Source organism: Giraffa tippelskirchi, chromosome 5, assembly GCF_054371585.1.
Source record: "Giraffa tippelskirchi isolate mGirTip1 chromosome 5, T2T-mGirTip1v1.2.pri, whole genome shotgun sequence".
Classification (NCBI taxonomy): Eukaryota; Metazoa; Chordata; class Mammalia; order Artiodactyla; family Giraffidae; genus Giraffa; species Giraffa tippelskirchi.
In genome coordinates, this window is record NC_137279.1 from 80,244,666 (window position 1) to 80,263,585 (window position 18,920).

At 39.8% G+C, this 18,920-nt stretch overlaps 1 protein-coding gene across 2 annotated transcripts in view; it reads right to left on the reverse strand.

The window, feature by feature from the left end:
• Positions 1 to 18,920, reverse strand: part of MPZL1 (myelin protein zero like 1) — an 84,205-nt gene that overhangs the window by 26,610 nt on the left and 38,675 nt on the right. For both annotated transcript variants that reach the window (XR_014053389.1, XM_081489262.1), the window contains exon 2: positions 1,100 to 1,266. Coding sequence is in view for 1 of the 2 variants with exons in the window: in XM_081489262.1 (XP_081345388.1) it covers positions 1,100 to 1,266 (167 nt within the window). In the remaining variant the exon portion in view is untranslated. The remainder of the gene's footprint in view (positions 1 to 1,099; positions 1,267 to 18,920) is intronic.

The window sequence follows — 18,920 nt, forward strand, 5'->3', positions numbered from 1 at the left end:
ATTGGTAACAATACAGATAAAAAGTTGCATTTAAGACATGCTGAACTTATTTTTTTTTCCTGGAGAGTCTGAGGCAAGAAAAGGGCCCTGAAGTCTCACTGACTTATTTTGCAAGTGCTCAATCAGAAGAATGCATCATTAATCACACTAGAGAAGTAAAGAATCTCATGAGGCCATCGTGACATGAGTCAGTATGGCCATCGTCAAAAAGTCTACAAACAATAAATGCTGGAGAGGATACGGATAAAAGGGAATCCTCTTACACTCTTGGTGGGAATGCAAATTGATACAGCCACTATAGAAAACAGTATGGAGATTCTTAAAAACTAGGAATAAAACTATCATACAACCCAGCAATCCCACTACTGGGCATACGCCCTGAGGAAACCAGAATTGAAAAAGATGCATGCACCGCAGTGTTCATTGCAGCACTGTTTACAACAGCCAGGACATGGAGGCACCTAGATGTCCATTGAAAGATGAATGGATGAGGACATTGTGGTACATGGAATATTACTCAGCTATAAAAAAGAATGCATTTGAGTCAGCTGTAATGAGGTGGATGAACCTAGAACCTATTATACAGAGTGAAGTAAGTCAGAAAAAGAAAGACAAATATTGTATATTAACACACATATATGGAATCTAAAAAGATAGTACTGATGATCCTATACGCAGGGCAGCAAAGGAGACACAAACATAAAGAACAGGCTTTTGGACACAGTAGGGGAAGGAGAGAGCGGGATGATTTGAGAGAATAGCACTGAATCATATACATTACCACAAGTAAAGTAGATAGCCCCCGGAAATTTGATGTATGATGCAGGGAACCCAAAATCAGTGCTCTATGACAACCTAATGGAGTGGGAAGGGGAGGGAGGTGGGGATGTTTCAAGAGGGAGGGGACGTATGTATACCTAATACGGATTCATGTTGATGTATGGCAAAAACCATCATAATATCCTCTAATTATCCTTTAATTAGAGGATAATATATATATCCTTTATATATCCATAATATCCTTTAATTATTCTCTAATTAAAAAAATAAAAAGAACACCATGAGATAGGACCAGTAGAGATCAAATAAGCATTCCTACCGACACTGTGGTGTCGGTCCCCTCTGGCTGGAAACTCCAGGAGACTGAGGTCAACGTGCCAGTTGTGTTAGTAGACTTGAACTTGCATGTCAGCCTCCCTTGTGTCCCATTTGCCACGAAGATTTCCTTTGGTGTATACACCTCCAAGGCTGATACACCATATGTCACTGGAGAGAGAGGAACAAGGAAAGTTTAGGAGTAGGATTTAGCATGAATATCACTGTGTATATTTATCTGAGGATAAAGAAAAGATAAAAGAACATTACAAACTGTATACAGTAATCCATCACCACTGTATATTAGAGTCTGGGATTTTTGTTTTTCAGTAAGAAGACATTTTTCCTAGTTCAGTTCTACCTAATATTTATGTTTTCTTTTGAATTAACAGACTTTAATTTTCAGAGCAGTTTGAGGTTTGCAGAAAGTAGGTAGTTCCTGGGACCTCCCTGGCGGTCCAGAGGTTAAGACTCTGAGCTTCAGGCAAAAAAAAAATAGGGAGTTCCCATATATTTCCCTCTTGCTTTCCTCAAGTTCCAGTTTTCTCTATTGTTAACACTTTGCATTAGTGTATCACTAACATCCAGAATATTCTATAGTTGGAATCATATAGTTAATGTAGCCTTTTCAGATTGGCTTCTCTCCTTTAAGCTTCCTTCATATCATTTCATGGCATGACAGACCACTTCATTTTATTGCTGAACAATATCCTTTGTACTTCAGTTTATCAGTTCATCTACTGAAGGACATCTCATCATGCTTCTCTGATGTTCTGTTTTTAATGTGGAGGCCATATTTTTAATTCTTTAAATGGTTCTTATATTCACCTCCTACATTTCAATTTATATCAGGTTGATCTTTTCTCATCTTCCATATTTAAACCAATTTAAACTGTTCTAGGTAAGAGATCACTTTATTTTAAAGCCATGTTCATTATTTTTAACACACTCTTTTCCTATATTTAAGGGAAAAAAAAGCATAACATATCTTGTGTTCGTTAATGAAATCTTACCTACCATTGAATTTCAGTGTGTCAGATAACAGGTGTACTCAAGAAATAACTAACCACACTGGGTCACATATTCCTCTACTCATTGAATTTTTCAGTTAGCCTAAGCCCGGAAGGCAGTAATTAAAATGTCTGTCATTTCAAGATCTATAATCAGAGGCAACTGCAGGAATTATTAAGGACTGTTGCTAAGATAGAATAATCTTCATCTAAAAAGAAACTCTTTTCATGGACTAAATGAAGATTAGAAAGAAACTAATTTGGCCTAAAAGTGGAAACAGAGCTAATACAGAAAAGATTAAAAACACCCATTTTCAAAATAAGATATTTTTTAAAGAAATACTTGGGAGAGAATCCCTAGCTACAGTGTTCCAATTATTCTTAGAATGTAACAGATGAGTTGAATAAGGAAGGGTATTGTCACATGGGACTGATGGTCATTTTCAGAATTTTTTCTTCCTGAGGTCTTTATGACTCCAGGCCAAGGAGAGCAAGAGTACTCCCCCATTCACCCAACTATCTTCCAAATGTTTATTCTCAGGACACAATGGGCACTTTTGGCCATTCTTCTAAATAAACTGATAGCCACACTGAATCAAGTAGATTTTTTTCTGCTAAAGAGGGTGGATGATTATTATAGAGAACAACAGATTATTATTCATGGTCCAAACCTCAAAACAAGACCTTCTTTTAAGCAAGAAGCAAACAAAGGACATCCCTTGCTATTGTGGATAGGCAGAAAAGCAGCCCCAGGGCACTTGAGCTCAAAATGAAAGACAAAAGCACAAGACTGGCCAATTTGACTTATTCCAGGAAGCAGCACTGGTTTGTAACCCTTATTTACTCTGTGTGATTTTGACTAGTTTTCTCCACGGTGAGGAGTACTGCAAGGAAAGTCACAGTCTTTAAAATCAATAAATTAAGTTTCTCAACGATTTTCTCAAACAAGATCCCTGCTACAAGGTTTAGTTGCAAGAACTGTTACCCTGAATAGTTATTTAAAGATGGAACTAGGCCAAGTGCCCAAGTTTACAGTCATGTAATTTTGACCAAAAAGACCAACCAAATCCCTAAATGGGTTTTTAGACAATCTATTTAAGACAGACAATTATGTGAAAACTGGTTAAAAAACAAGTGGCTTTTATTTTTTATTTTTTTTTATTTTTTTTAGGTGGAGGTGCCGGGGAATGAACCCGGGACCTCGTACATGCCAAGCACAAGTGGCTTTTAAAAACAACAACATATCATCACTCTGGCTAATTTGGACATGTAGTTTTTAGAGTCAGGAAAATCAATTTCAACTTCAACCAATCAGCTAGTTGCAGAAAAATAAAATAACTTCATACATAGCTAGTTAACCTCCTCTTATCCCTGACTCTCTTTCTCTTACTCCTTTTGTAATTCTTGGAGATTCCATTAGTCTAGGAAGAAACTTCCAAAACCCTGGTCTCTTTATCTTCTTTTTTCCAATAATCTTGTCCTCAGGCTTATCCCAGCTACTAATTCCCATAATCATAGTCTAGATGGGGCTTCTCAACCATGGCACTACTGACAATCAGGCCAGATTATTCTTTGTTGTGGAGGCTCTCCTGTACATGGATGTTTAGCAGCATCCCTGACCTCTACTAGGTGTCTGAAGTATCTTCTTCCCTTCCAGTTGTGACAACCAACAATGTCTTCAGACAACCACAGATTTCCCCTATTCAGGGGTAAATTGCTCCTGGTTGAGAACTGCTGACCCAGATCCTATCATCAATACCTGTGCCCCCTCCACAATCTTATTTCAGGCTCTCTACCCTCTGACTGACCACCTCTGCTCTTTCCAGAACATTTCCTCCAAAACCCTGATTTTATTAATCCTTCAGACACATTAAAACCCAGAATCCATCAGTCCTGCAACCCTTTTACGGTCTCATCCATTCTGCATCTCTACCAGGGCTGCTGCTGCTGCTGCTGCTAAGTTGCTTCAGTTGTGTCCGACTCTGGTCACAGACGGAGAAAAGCACACAATCCCACTGACTGGGCTTCACCTTAAATCCATAACCACTAACTTCAAACAGGACCCTTAATGGTGCCAAGCAATCCTCCCACATCCCGCTCTCCGTCAAGGAACCACTTTCCTAAATGACTACTTTATACCTTCTCTTTAACCTCAACTGTGGGCCTCCCCTGCTCCTGCTCAGCTAATGACTGTGCTTCCTGTTTCCGTGAGAAAATAGAATTGGAAGAGAACTTCTCTTTGTCCCCAACCATATCCTACCCTCCGTCTGCATTTGTGGCCTGTCCTTCCTCTGCAGGAAATGTGTGTACCCCTCTCCACTGTGCACTGGGTCTTATCTTCTCTCAGCCACCTTGAGACACTGATCTAGCAACTCTCACTTTTTCTCCTGAATTTTTCATTCTCTACTGAGTTACTGTCATCAGCCAAAGAACTATATACATTTATATAGTATTTATTATACTATATACACAATATACTTCAGTGGAAAAAAATCTTGACCCTGCATTGCCCCCCAGGTAAGATCTCTGTGCCCTCCTTTAATCTACAAATCTTAAAATAATTGTCCACAGTCACTGTGCCCAGTCTCCCTTCTCCCATTTTCTCTTAATAAACTCTGTTCAGGCTTTCATCCCCAGCACTCCACTAAAACGGTTCTTGTTAAGAAATCCAACGACTTCCATGTGGCTAAATTGACAGTTAATTCTCAAATCTCATCTTATTGACTGAACTACATTAGATACAATTGATCACTCCCTCCTTGGAACAATTTTTTTTCCCCCAATTTAGTATCAGTATCTCATCCCTTTTGGTTCTCTCATCTCATTAGCGCCTCCTTTTGTAGTCCCCTGACCTCTATATGCTAGACAGTCCCAGATCATCCCTCTGAACTCTTAAAATTTTTTTTTATTTTGGCTGCACTGGGTCTTTGTTGCAGTGCAAGAGGGCTTCTGCTATTGTGGAGCTCAGGCTAGAGAGTACAGAAGTTCAATAGTTGCAGCACACAGGCTTAGTTGCCCTGTGACATGTGGATTCGCAGTTCCCATCCAGGGATTGACCCCGTGTTCCCTGCGCTAAAAGGTGGATTCTTAACCAATGGACCACCAGGGAGTCCCTCACCCCTCTGACCTCTTATCCAGTCATTCTCTTGGTGACCTCATCTAGTTTCAGGGCTTTAAATATCTCCTAAATGCTGATTACTCCCGTACACACACACACATACACATATGCAAGCGTTTACCCAACGTCACTTGAATCTAATTGGCATCTTAAATTTAACAATGTAAAGTTGATTCCCACCTCCAAATCTGCCCTCCACTTTAGTAGGTGACAACTCCAGCCTTCCAGTGGCTGAGGTCAAAACTCTGGACACCTTTCTTTCTCACAATTTACCTCTAAGCCGTCACAAAACATGTGTCTCCACTAAAAATATATCTAGAAATGGATTTCTCCATGCTCCTCCAGTGCTACCATCTTGGTCCATTCCACCATCATCTTTCACTTGGGTTATTTCTGTGACTTCCTAAGCTGGTTCTCTCTTCACCCTCAGCCACTTAACTGCAGCCAATAAACGGAGAGGTCAGAGAGATCTTGGCCTCTCTGATCCTATCACTCTACACAAAACACTCCAAGGATTCCCCACATCAGCCAGGATCAGGTCTGAGTGCTCACAGTGGCTCACAGAGCCCAGTGTAAGCCAGCCTCAGCCACGGCTAAGACTTCATCTCATCTCCTATACTCCCCCCTAAACATGCTGAGGAGTCACCCCATCACCTTGCCGTTCCTCTGCCGGTGATGAGCCCCCAGGACAGAGAGTAGTATGGATAAGGAGACAGGAAGTCGTGATGCATGAGAACCAAGAGAAGGGCAATCAACCGAGAGAAATGCTAGGAATAAGGTACTCTGCACAGCTGGTCTCAGGGAGAAGTTTCAGTAGAGATTTACACTGCGTGTGGTTACATGCACATCAAAGAATCCCAAAGTGCTTACAGAAGTTTCTGATCAGCTGTGATGAACCCGCTAGCAAGTTTCTCCTGTGTGGGAAAAGAGAAAGGAAAACATAGATCTCCTTCTCAGACTACATTCCATGTAGCCCAAGCCAGGGATGAATTCACTGGATTCTTAAACAACTGGAAACGGTTTGCTTTGTCCAGGCTTTTTTTTTTTTAAAGTGACTAGGAGTATTATGGAAGTACATAGTAAAATTATTCATGGAAGAGAGTTTTAAGGGGCTAGTTAAAATGGCTAAAGAATGCAAATATAAAGAACACTGAGATGTAGAGAAACTATTGTTCTAATCCACGTCATCCCATGTCACTGTAGACTGGACTCCCAGTCTGAATAAGATATACATAGGTATTTTTTAGGCCTCAGATTTACGATTATGGTATAGTGGCAAAAATCATTGTGAAAAGTATTAAAACTGTGGTTTAAAAACTCATTGATAGGGGGAAAGGTCTCCTGCTGACTCCTGGAAAAACCAATTGCCTCAGGAATAAAAACATAGAAATGAAATGAAATAAAAAGATTAAGTAATATGCACATGTTTTTACAACTGGCCAACTTTGTATTCTGAGTTACATATTAACTTACAGATAAACTTCAGAATGGAAACCAGAGCTGTTCTGACGTGCTCTAGGAAATAAATTTCTAAATGAACTGCTACTGCTGCTTAGTCACTTCAGTCGTGCCTGCAAAGGCTCCTCGGTCCATGGAATTCTCCAGGCAAGAGTACTCGAGTGGGTTGCCCTCCTCCAGGGGTTCTTCCCAACATAGGGATTGAACCGGGGTCTCCTGCATTGAAGGCATATTCTTTACCACTGAGCCACCAGGGAAACCCTCTAAATGAACTATGTTGCCCCAAAGTATCACTCAGTAGTGGAGCAATAACGATCTTCAAAATATGTTTTCAAATTGAAAGCACCTGCAAAATCATTTGACAAACAATCACAAAGTTGTGAAATCAACTTGCTAAGGGTCATTTCTACAGTAGTCAAATATGATACCCAAAACTTGATATTCTTCCATTTTGGATGGAGGGGGGCACAAATACAGAATACAAACAACATCCATCACAACCACAAAGAAAAAAAAGCAAATTCAAGAATGTTTGTCCAAAGAGCTATTCCTGACATGATCTATTTCATATGATTGAAGTAATACAATGTCAATCATGTCTCGAAATTAACATGTCAATATGTGCTTTAACACCAGTAAACTGATACCACAAAATCCTTTTAAATGCACTGGAGTAATACCTTGTCATGTTAATACCAGGTCCATGGGTAGTATCCTGGTTTGTAAAAACCTTACCCTTTTAACAAACCCTGTTAAGGTTTTCTTTGAAATTGAAAGGCTTTTGTTTTGACATTTTTTTTTTTTTAAAGCACTTTGATGTTACCAGTGTATTTTCCTCTTTACAAGAATACAATCAAGCAATCTATTCAAACAGCTTTCTGGCTTATTTCTTGTTTGCTGTTGGTCCACAGTGATAGTCTGATATTGTAATATCTAGCACAAGCGTAAATATGACCTTTTAAAACATAGTAAAAGAGAAGGGCAAGAGAGAACACTGAACAAAAATTCAGACCAGTGGTCCTGATTGTAACAGGGCGGACAAGGCAGGGTGTGCGCAGCACACACTACTGGTTGTGTTTAATTTCTTAGGCTAGGTGGTAAGGACACGGGAGCTGGGGTTTGTTTTCTTTTTTTTTTGGCCACACTGTGCAGGGCATGTGGGATATCAGTTCCTTACCCAGGGATTGAACCCATGCCCCTGTAGTGGAAGCTCGGAGTAGAAGCTCTCAACCAGTGGACCACCAGGGAAATCCCCGTGGGAGCTTGTTTTTAATGTGTACTCTGAAAAGTGTATCCACATGCATGTGCACACACACATACACAATCTTTCTTTTGTATATATTTTATTTTTCATAATAAAAACTATTTATCTTTAAAGAGAGAAAGGAAGATATCAGTAGGTATTAAGAGATTTACTTAATTCCCAAATGCTCTAGTGAAAGCATCCAGCTCATGATGCTCTCCCAGTGTGGCTGTGACTCCCAGGGTGGATGGAGGGAAATCAATGGACCATGTGTGTTGGCAGAAACAAGGCCGGTGCCAAGTCAGAGGCCAGTCTGCAGCCAACAGGGGTGGCTTTCTGCCATGCATCACGGCTACTCTGGATCTGCCTCAGCTTGATGGTACAAAGTAAGGAGAGGCTAGAAAAATATACTCTATTCAAGGAGCCATAAATATTAATAAATTAAGCTATCTGTCAGGAACATGAAGTTATACTTCAGGCCACAATCTAAATTAAAGTGACTTCCTCCCCATGTCTGCCCCGCATGCCTCACCCTGTGCCCCTTTACATCCTGCCTTTCCCATCAAGGCACCCCTCACCCTCCACAGGAGGGGCCAGCTGCCCAGAACAGGGGCGGGCCAGGGGCTGGTCCACCTTCATTCACCAAATCACGCCTGCCCCTGCCAGTGTGCTCGACTGTCTGTCTGAACATTGAGGGGGAAAATGAATGAATGAAAGAAAGAAATGAATCAAAGAGACCAAACTCAACTCATTTGAGCTCAGCCATAAAAAATTATACTTGCTTCACAAACAATGGCTTCAGCATAATGCCCAACACAAAACTGCAGAGATTACTCAGGGTCAAGTTTGGAGGCTGACATCATCTTATAGGAAGCTTAGATAGACAGGTTCCTCCAAGAGTCACCTTCCTATATAGATGAGAAAATCCCAGAGGCAACTCATCTTTTGAAATGTTCAATTGAAAAAAAAAAAAAAGTTATGTACTATTACTAACACACAGGATTACCAGATTCCTCTCAGAGTTGACTCCTTCCACTCATGATTGATGGCTAACTGGCCACATCTCTATCCTTAACCTTTTTGCATCAATAAAGACCTTTTTGTTTCTCAAATGAGAGATTCAAGAGGTCCTGAATCAGACCAGTCATTGCACTGATCACTTGACTCCTTAAAGCCTTGGCATTTCTTGCTTGTCCTCCTCTATGTATGCACTGTTCATCTTTCTTTCTCATTACGGCTTTCCTTCTTTCAATCAACCATTATTCTTTCAAACCATGCTGGGACTCAGCTTCTGCCCTTAGTGGACTGACAGTTGCGTGGAGACAAATGAACAAACATCTATAGTACAGTGGCAGAGGCCCCATGCCTGGCTCCTGGGATGTACCCAGAAGGGCTTAGAGACAGAGCAGTTTCCACTAGAGTCCAAAGTCTCCAATCCAGCAGTCAACACAAACGCCACAGTTGTAGTCAACCTGAATTGTATCAACTGTGTCCAAACATTTGTCCAAAATTGTCAAAACATTTCTCAGTTTTTAGCAAGCAAATGAAAATAAGACACTTTGGGGAAGAAATCAGATCATTTTACTTCTGACAGAGTATAGTGGACTAAATGCTCAGCATAAAAAACACGTTGTAAGCTCTGGAGGCATATCCGTGGATAACAGAATAACACTCTCACATGCTTTGTATTTCCCAAGTGCTGAAATGGCAAAAGACCAAGCAAAAGGCCACTGTACTGTAAATCTGTATTTCCAAACTCTCAAATTTATATTATTAGAAGGCCTACAGTATATTAGAAGATATTTGAGCCAAAACGTAATCTAAGCCAGAAAAGGCTAATACAAAATATTATAAGAACAGCAAAACAAAAGATGGTAAAGTATATGCATATAGTTGATTGCAAGAAGGATATTCCTTGTCTCCAAAATAGGACAAAAAGAAAAAGAGCAATAGCAAACCACCACTTAAGTGCTTACTATGGGTTAAACATTATCAAACTATGGTACATTTATTATTTTCCAACTTCACTGTTGAGTATTATCTGTTGGATGGAAGCTCAGAGAGGCAAAAAACTTGCCCAAGTGACTTATTCAGCAATTGTGGAACCAGAAGTTGAACCCTCTGATCCAAAGCCTAGCTCTGTTCACCACGCTGTTTATCAACCTTTAACTAAGTCCTAATATTATTGAAACAAAAATTTTACAGGGAACCCCATACACAATGAAGATAGAGGTAGTTTTCATATACAAGTCAGACAAAAAGTACACAAAACTTACTATAATAAATAAGTCCCAGAAGTAGAATACAACACAATGGTTCCCAACTTTGGTTATATTTTGGAATCACCTAGAGAGCTTTGAAAAATAGTGATGGCTACTGAAACAACTCTGTATGATATTGTACTGATGGATATATGTCATTATACATTTGTCCAAACCCACAGAATGTACAATACCAAGAGTGTAGAACACCAAGAGTGTAAATGATGGATTTTGACTGATTATGGTATGTCGATGCAGGTTCACCCATTGTAGTAAATGTACCACCCTGGTGGGGATGTTGATACTGAGGAAGGCTATGCACGTGTGCAAAGCAGAAGGAATATGGGTGTATGGCTATGTGCTCAGTTTGTGTTTGACTCTTTGCGACCCCATGTGCTGTCGCCTGCCAGGCTCTTCTGTCCATGGAATTTTCCAGGCAAGAATATTGGAGTGGGCTGTCATTTCCTACTCCAGGATCTTGCAACTCAGGGATCAAAGCCATATCTCCTGCCCTGGCAGGCGGATTATTTACCATTGCACCACCTGGGAAGCCTGGTATATGGCTATACAACCTCTCAATTTTTCTGTGAAAAACAAAGTCTATTTAAAAAATACTGATGCCTATGTCCTGCCCCTACTCCCAGGGATTTTGATTTAATTAGTATATTTGTGGCCTAGGCATCAAGATTTTTAAAATGCTCTCAGGGGCTTCCCTGGTGGCTGTGGCTCAGATAGTAAAGAAGCTGTCTGCAACGCAGGAGACCCAGGTTCAACCCATGGGTTGCGAAGATCCCCTGGAAAAGGAAATGACAACCCACTTTAGTACACTTGCCTGGAGAATTCCATGGACAGAGGAGCCTGGTGGGCTACAGTCCACAGGGTCACAAAGAGTCAGATATGACTAAGCAACTAGCACACACATGGGTGATTCTAAACTTGTTACCACTATCCAACACACCAATGAGATGTTGAACTCTACGATACTACAATAAAAAAGACCATGCCTGAAGCAGATGAGCCAAGCCTTGCCTGGCATTTAATTGAATGTAGGCAGAAGCACGCTGACCTGTAAAATATATATTAGTGTACATGCATGGACTTGAAGCTTTCAAAAGATGTGGCAATGCTCTACTACACTGTTAAATGCACACTCATAAGTTTAAATGTATACATAGGAATTACAAAAACCTGCTTTATTCTGAAGAATGCACTCACTGCTGGAGTTAACATGGTGGCAGTATCCAAAGTTCCCAAATTATGTATATAATTTAATGTCTGGCATGCTATTCCTTATTATTATTTTAATTGTTAAAAACATGCTTTAAAGGACTTCCCTGATGGTGCAATGGCTAAGATTTTGTGCTGCCAATGCAGGTGGCCAGGGTTGATCCCTGGTCAGGGAACTAGACTCTACATGCTGCAACTAAGACTCAGAACAGCCAAAAAACTAAATAAAATAATTATTTTATAATATTCATATATACACACATATGTATGTATGTGTGTGTGTGTGTGCGTGCTAGGTTGCTTCAGTCATATCTGACTCTTTGCGACCCTATGGATTGTAGCCAGTCAGGCTCCTCTGTCCATGGGGTTCTCCAGGCAAGAATACTGGAGTGGGTTGCCACACCCTCCTCCAGAGGATCTTCCTGACCCAGGGATTGAACCCACATCTCTTATGTCTCCTGTATTGGCAGGCAGGTTCTTTATCACTAGTGCCACCTAGGAAGCCCTAGCGCCACCGGGGAAGCCCATATATATATATATATATATACAGACACACACACGTACATACACACTTCAGAAACAAACAAAATGTATATCAAACATTTGGAAATTCTAAAGTACTGTTCCTGAAATTCCCTACAAGTCTATTGATGAGAGCTTGAAACAACACTTATCTGCTTGGTTTCTGAGAAATTCAGGTTTATTTTAAGTGTATAAAACCAGGGTCTACTGCCATAGCAACCTGAAGCTAGACAAGCAGACTAACTATATTTTTGTTTGTTTTTTTTTTGGTAAACTTTAAACTTTTTATTTTGTACTGGGGCACACCCGATTAATAATGTTGTAGTGGTTTCAGGTGAACAGCGAAGGGACTCAGCCATTCTCCCCCAAACTCCCCTCCTATCCAGGCTGGCACGTAACACTGAGCAGAGTTCCATGTGCTATACAACAGGTCCTTGTTGGCAATCCATTTTGAATATAGCAGTGTGTACATGACCTTCCCAAACTCCCTAACTATCACTTCCCCGGCAATCATAAGTTTGTTTTCTAAGCAGACCAACCACATTTTAACCACACAGGGGGAAATGAATTAAATGAAAGAGGAAATATTCAACCTTTTTAGGGCCATAGGTATGTATTGAAAGAGCTGATCTTCTACCTGGGGATTCTTTGGGCAGGTTCTGAATTAAATGCAAATTTGTCCATGCTAGTTTTTAATTTAAAACCCAGTTTAAAAGCTCCCTTATTTGCTTCCAAGCTTTTCAAAGTAACATCCTCCTTCTCCTGCTTTATATTGGTAAGGGCGATTGCTGGTGAGCTGGTATCAGCTTGCTCTTGTTTCCTTTAACATGCCATGCAGTTGGCACATTTCTGGGCACCATTTGGAATGAGGCCACCTCTGAAATCCTACAGAATCCTGACTCCATCTAAACAGGACTTCAGGAAAAATCTCCCTGATCTGACTACCTCTTGCCCCCCACTACTCAATATTTCTTGCATGCCCGTCTACAACTGCAGCCTACTGAAGCTGCACTTTCAAGTGAGAAGCCAAAGCTTTTTGATACTTAGTCCTGCAATTGTCTTGAACTTCACTATGACTCAAGACTCTGAAAGAAAGAACCTCATCTTATTTGGCCTGTGTGTGCCCAACACCTGAGACAATTCCTGGTGGTCACAAAGTTCTCAAGGAACATTTAAGGAGTAAACAAACTGGTAACAGTTGCATTTTTAGGATTCCTATAATGTGAAGCTTTGGTTAATGAACCTTTGAAAAAAAAAAGAAAGAAACCAAGTTGCCCTAAAATGGAAATCTAATTCCACTCAAACTCTCTGGCTCTTAGAAAAATCTGGCAAAACAGTCCAGATTAATTAGTACCAATTTACAACTTCCAAAAGAGTTCAAGTGTAAATGCTTACCCTTGGACAGAAGTAAAATACAAGACAAGAATGAAAATATGTGCCCTCTTTCCTGTTGAGATGCAGGCTTTGTTAAAATAAAACAAAGACAGTAAGATCAATTAAATAACTGACTTATTATAGCAAATAAGTGCTAGGTTCTGTGAGATGCAGTCTCATTAAATACTACACACATATACAAACACACAAGACGCATGCAGCATGCAGGGTCAGAGCACAAGGAGGACACAGCAGAGCCCTCCAAACAAGGCTTACAGGCTTTATTTCCTGTTTATACCACCTTATCGTCCCTGGAAAAGTGCCTATAAAGCATCTCCCTAAAGCAGCAAATAGACTACATGTAGTTAATTAAAGTTGAAGTTTGAGAAATGAAGAGTTCAGGGAGTATTTTAGGGAAAATATACTAGAATTTATATGGAATGTTGAAAAGAATCAAGACAGACAGGAAAAGCACTTTGCAGAGACAGAAAAGCATGAGACGCCGTTTCCAAACAGATTGGGTAGATTAGTTTGGCTAGAGTGCAAGAAAATGTTATAGCTGAAAGGGGAGACTTCCCAGGAAGCAGAGTGGAAAAGAACCTGCCTGCCAACGCAGGGGGCACAGGTTCGATACTGGTCGGGGAAGAGTCCACATGCCTCGGAGCAACTAAGACTGGGTGCCACAACTCCTGAGCCCACACCTCAGAGCCTGAGCTCTGCAACAAGCCACAACAATGAGAAGCCTGAACACCACAACTAGAGAGTAGCCCCCACTCACTAGAGCCTTAGCTCTGCAACAAGCCACAACAATGAGAGGCCTGAGCACCACAGGTGGAGAAAGCCCTTGCACAGCAACGAAGATCCAGTGCACCAGAAATAAAATTATTAAAAAAATAATAGTAAAGTTGAAAGGGTAAGCTGAGAAGCTGGAACCTCATCCTGTGAGCAAATGGGCAACACTGCATATTTTTAAGTTGGGCAACAAGGTAAAAGTGGGCTTCTTGGCAGAGATGTGAAGAAACACAGAAAAATGAAGGAAAGGAGAGGCATTTCGAACATTTTCTAAAACAATTTTTGTTTTGTTCATTTTGCCCCCCACACTGGACAAAGTATAAAAACTTCTGGGAATGACTCCTCTAAATCTTTCAAAAGCAACAATACTACTAAGAAACCAAATTATTTTTATATTTATTAACCTATAAATTGACTTCGGATATGCAAAGGATATTTTTAAAAACTAAGAACTGTACACATATAATTTCTTTGAAATAATTAATAGTAAGGAATTCTACATAATCATTGGAGAAGGAAATGGCAGCCCACTCCAGTGTTCTTGCCTGGAGAATCCCAGGTATGGAGCAGCCTAGCGGGCTGCCGTCTATGGGGCTGCACAGAGTCAGACACAACTGAAGCGACTTAGCAGCAACAGCTACATAATCATATTTGTCATATGGTTGCCAGTTTCAGGTTCTTGAAGTTATTTTTTAACACCATAACCATTTTGATGAAAATCTTGCTAAAATGCATTATTTTTCTTCTGTCTTCATAAAAAGATAACAGTGAGTGAAGATTTGCAGAGAAACAATATTTACATAGTTGTGAAGCATTCCTCCACAAGATAGTTATTAATCAGAGGGAAAAAGTAGTTCCTTTACAGTGGAGCAATAGGGCAGGCACTGTGAAAATGCAGTGAAAATGCCTAGTCCTAACCACTGGACTTCGTGCATGCCTGCTAAGGCACTTCAGTTGTGCCGTGACCCTGAGGACTGTAGCCCACCAGGCTCCTCTGTCCATGGGTTTATCCAGGCAGGAATACTGGAGTGGGTTGCCATGCCCTCCTCAGGGTCCTTAGTCTTTAGGAGATACACATTAAAGTATTTAAGGATAAAGGTGGCACCCCCACCCTCCACAGTATTAAAGGATAAAGTACCAACATTTCTTCTGCTTTTACATAGTTGAAAGATACACATACAAGGATTAAGAAAATGTAATAAAATGTTAACATTTGAGAAATCTGGTTGAACAGTAGATGGTATTCTTTGCATTCTTTCACTACTTTTCTGTAAGTCTAAAATTATATCAAAATAAAGATGAAAAATAAATATATTATTTTGTTGAAATTTTGGCAAACTCTTTGGTAACTCAGGACTTGTGTGGACATCAAGAACACTATAATTTAGTGTTACCCTCTGGGGCCACTCAGATATGTAGGACTATTTGCCTCTATCCAGTTGTCTCCAGTCATGATTATTTTTGAACTTTTGTACATTAAAATTAAAAATTTTTCTTACAATTATCATTCCAATCAAGTCATCACTTGTCAGTATTGCTGACTGCAGTTTGCCTTCAGCATACCCTATTCCACCTCCTAATTAACTGCTCTAATATATTACAGGCTTGGAAATTCATCTAGTTCATATTTATTTTACAGATGAAAAGACTCTAGTCCAGAAAGGGTAAGTAACTTACTGTAAATCAACTTTTCTTCAATAAAAAATTTTTTTTATTAAAAAAAAAAAAGGAACTGTGTTACAAGTAAGGCTCAGGAACTATAAGGAGTGGGCTTTATCATATTAGCTGTCCCTTGGCCTTTTTGCTTACCTTCAAATGGCCAGATAAGCCTTTGCAGATTATCAAAGTGTTGAGTGCATTTCAAGATTTCCCCCCAACTTCTTATTTAAAAAAGAAACCCACATGTTTCAAAATCTCCAGATATTCTATTGCTTACTGAGTGGCTGGCTGAATAGCCCAAAGCTTAGATTATTACCCACCTATATTCATATACACAAGAGCCAACAATGCCACAGAACAGCAAAAGGAGGACACATGCTACTAAGTCATCTGTAAACAAATATAGTTTAAAATGTATAACAAAATTCTAGAACACTTTGTTCCTCCAAAAGTATTTTTGCAGATATTTTCTGATAACTGAAAGAATCTTCTGCCTCCTGACTTACTGTAAACATCTAATGGAGTGAAAGGTCTTGAAATAATTCCTTGGGATCATTCCCCTCGGAGGACTGGCATTTAATCAAAGGCTTCTGTATGGTAAGAACTGCTTAGAACAACAAAGTCTGTCAAATGGTTTAAACTGCCATTATGAGGAAGCTAGTATGAAATGTTTCAAGCCACAAGACATTTTGAAATAACTTCCAAACCCAAATATTTATATAAATGTCTATCAATGGGGGGAGTGTTTAAATAAATTTGATAAATCTATATAGGAAAATACCCTGGTATCATAAGAATGAGGAAGTTCTTTAGAGCTGATGTGAAACAATCTCCAAGACATATTAAGAGAAAAAAGCAAAATGTAGACACACCATATACAAAATTTATACAAAAATTAACTCAAAATGTATCACTGACTTGATTGTAAGAACTAAAACTATAAGACAACATAGTTTTTAGGTATGATAAAAGTATGAGTGACAAAAGAAAAATAGGCAAATTGGACTTATAATTAAAAATCTTTGCGCCTCAAAGGTATCAAGAAAGTCAACCCACAGAATGGGAGAAAATATTTTCAAATAAACTATCTGTTGAGGGACTTATATCTAAAATATACAAGTAATCCTTACAATTCAATAATAAAAAGACAAACTAATTAAAAGATGAGCAAAGAACTTGGATAGATACTTCTCCAAAAGAAGACATACTCAATATACATGTTCAGTTCAGTTCCATTGCTCAGTCGTGTCCGACTCTTTGCGACCCCATGAATCGCAGCATGCTAGGCCTCCCTGTCCATCACCAACTCCCGGAGTCTACCCAAACCCATGTCCATCGAGTCGGTGATGCCATCTAGCCATCTCATCCTCTGTCGTCCCCTTCTCGTCCTGCCCCCAATCCTTCCCAGCATCAGGGTCTTTTCCAATGAGTAAACTCTTCGCATGAGGTGGCCAAAGTATTGGAGTTTCAGCTTCAACATCAGTCCTTCCAATGAACACCCAGGACTGATCTCCTTTAGGATGGACTGGTTGGATCTTCTTGCAGTCCAAGGGACTCTCAAGAGTCTTCTCCAACACTACAGTTCAAAAGCATCAATTCTTCAGCGCTCAGCTTTCTTCACCATCCAATTCTCACATCCATAGATGACTACTGGAAAAACCATAGCCTTGACTAGACGGACCTTTGTTGGCAAAGTGATGTCTCTGCTTTTAAATATGCTATCTAGGTTGGTCATAACCTTCCTTCCAAGGAGTAAGTGTCTTTTAATTTCATGGCTGCAATCACCATCTGCAGTGATTTTGGAGCCCAAAAAAATAAAGTCTGACACTGTTTCCACTGTTTCCCCATCTATTCCCCATGTAAACATGACCATTAAGCAAATGAAAAGATTCTCAAACATTACTAATAATTAGAGAAAGGCAAATGAAACCACAATGTGATACACAATGCGACAATCTTCGATTTCTGAATGTTGAGTTTTAAGCCAGGTTTTTCACTCTCCTCCTTCACCATCATCAAGAGGCTCTTTAGTTCTTCTTCGCTTTCTGCCATTAGGGTGATATTATCAGCATATCTGAGGTTATTGATATTTCTCCCAGCAATCTTGATTCCAGCTTGAGCTTCGTCCAGTCTGGCACTTCACATGATGTACTATGCAAATAAGTTAAATTAGCAGGGTGACAATATACAGGCTTGATGAACTCCTTTCCCAATTTGGAACCAGTTCGTTCTTCCATGTCAGGTTCTAACTGTTGCTTTTTGACCCGATTCTCAGGAGGCAGGTAAGGTGAGAGATGGTATTCCCATCTCTTCAAGAATTTTCCAGTTTGTTGTGATCCACACAGTCAAAGGCTTTAGCATAGTCAATGAAACAGAAGTTGATGTTTTTCTGGAATTCCCTTGCTTTTTCTATGATCCAATGGATGTTGGCAGTTTGATCTGTGGTTCCTCTGCCTTTTCTAAATCTAGCCTGTATATCTGGAAGTTCTCAGTTCACATACTGTTGATTACTGTGGCTATTCAAAAACACTATAACAAGTATTGATAGGAGTGCGGAGAAATTAGAACTCTACATTGCTGGGAATGTAGAGAGTGGGAATGCAAAGTAGTGCAGCCCTTTGGAAAACAAGCCTGGCAGTTCCTCAAATGGTTAAACATGGGGTTACCACGCCCATCAACTGATGAATGGATCAAGTGTGGCACATCCATACAATGGAATATTTTTCAGCCATAAAAAGAAACAAAACATTGATATATGCTGTATCATGGATGTACCTTGAAAACAGCTAAGTGAAAGCTGAATACAAAAGGCCCCCATAGTATGTGATTCCATTTACACAAAATTTCCAGAATACGCAAACTCATAGAGACAGGAAGTAGACTGGTGGGGGCTGGGGAACAGAGGGGAATGGGGAGTGATCACTAATGAATTCAGGGTTTTATTATGGGGTAATGAGTATTGTAAAACTGGATAGTAGTGATGGCTGTATTATTCTGTGAATCATTAAAAAAACAAAACAAAACAACACTGAATTGAACACTCTTAAAGGGTGAATTTCATAGTATGCAAACAGTATCTCAGTGAAGTTGTCTAAAAAAAAAAAAGAAGTTGTTGAACAATGTGTATGGAATGCTACTGCTTACAGATTTACTCACATTTC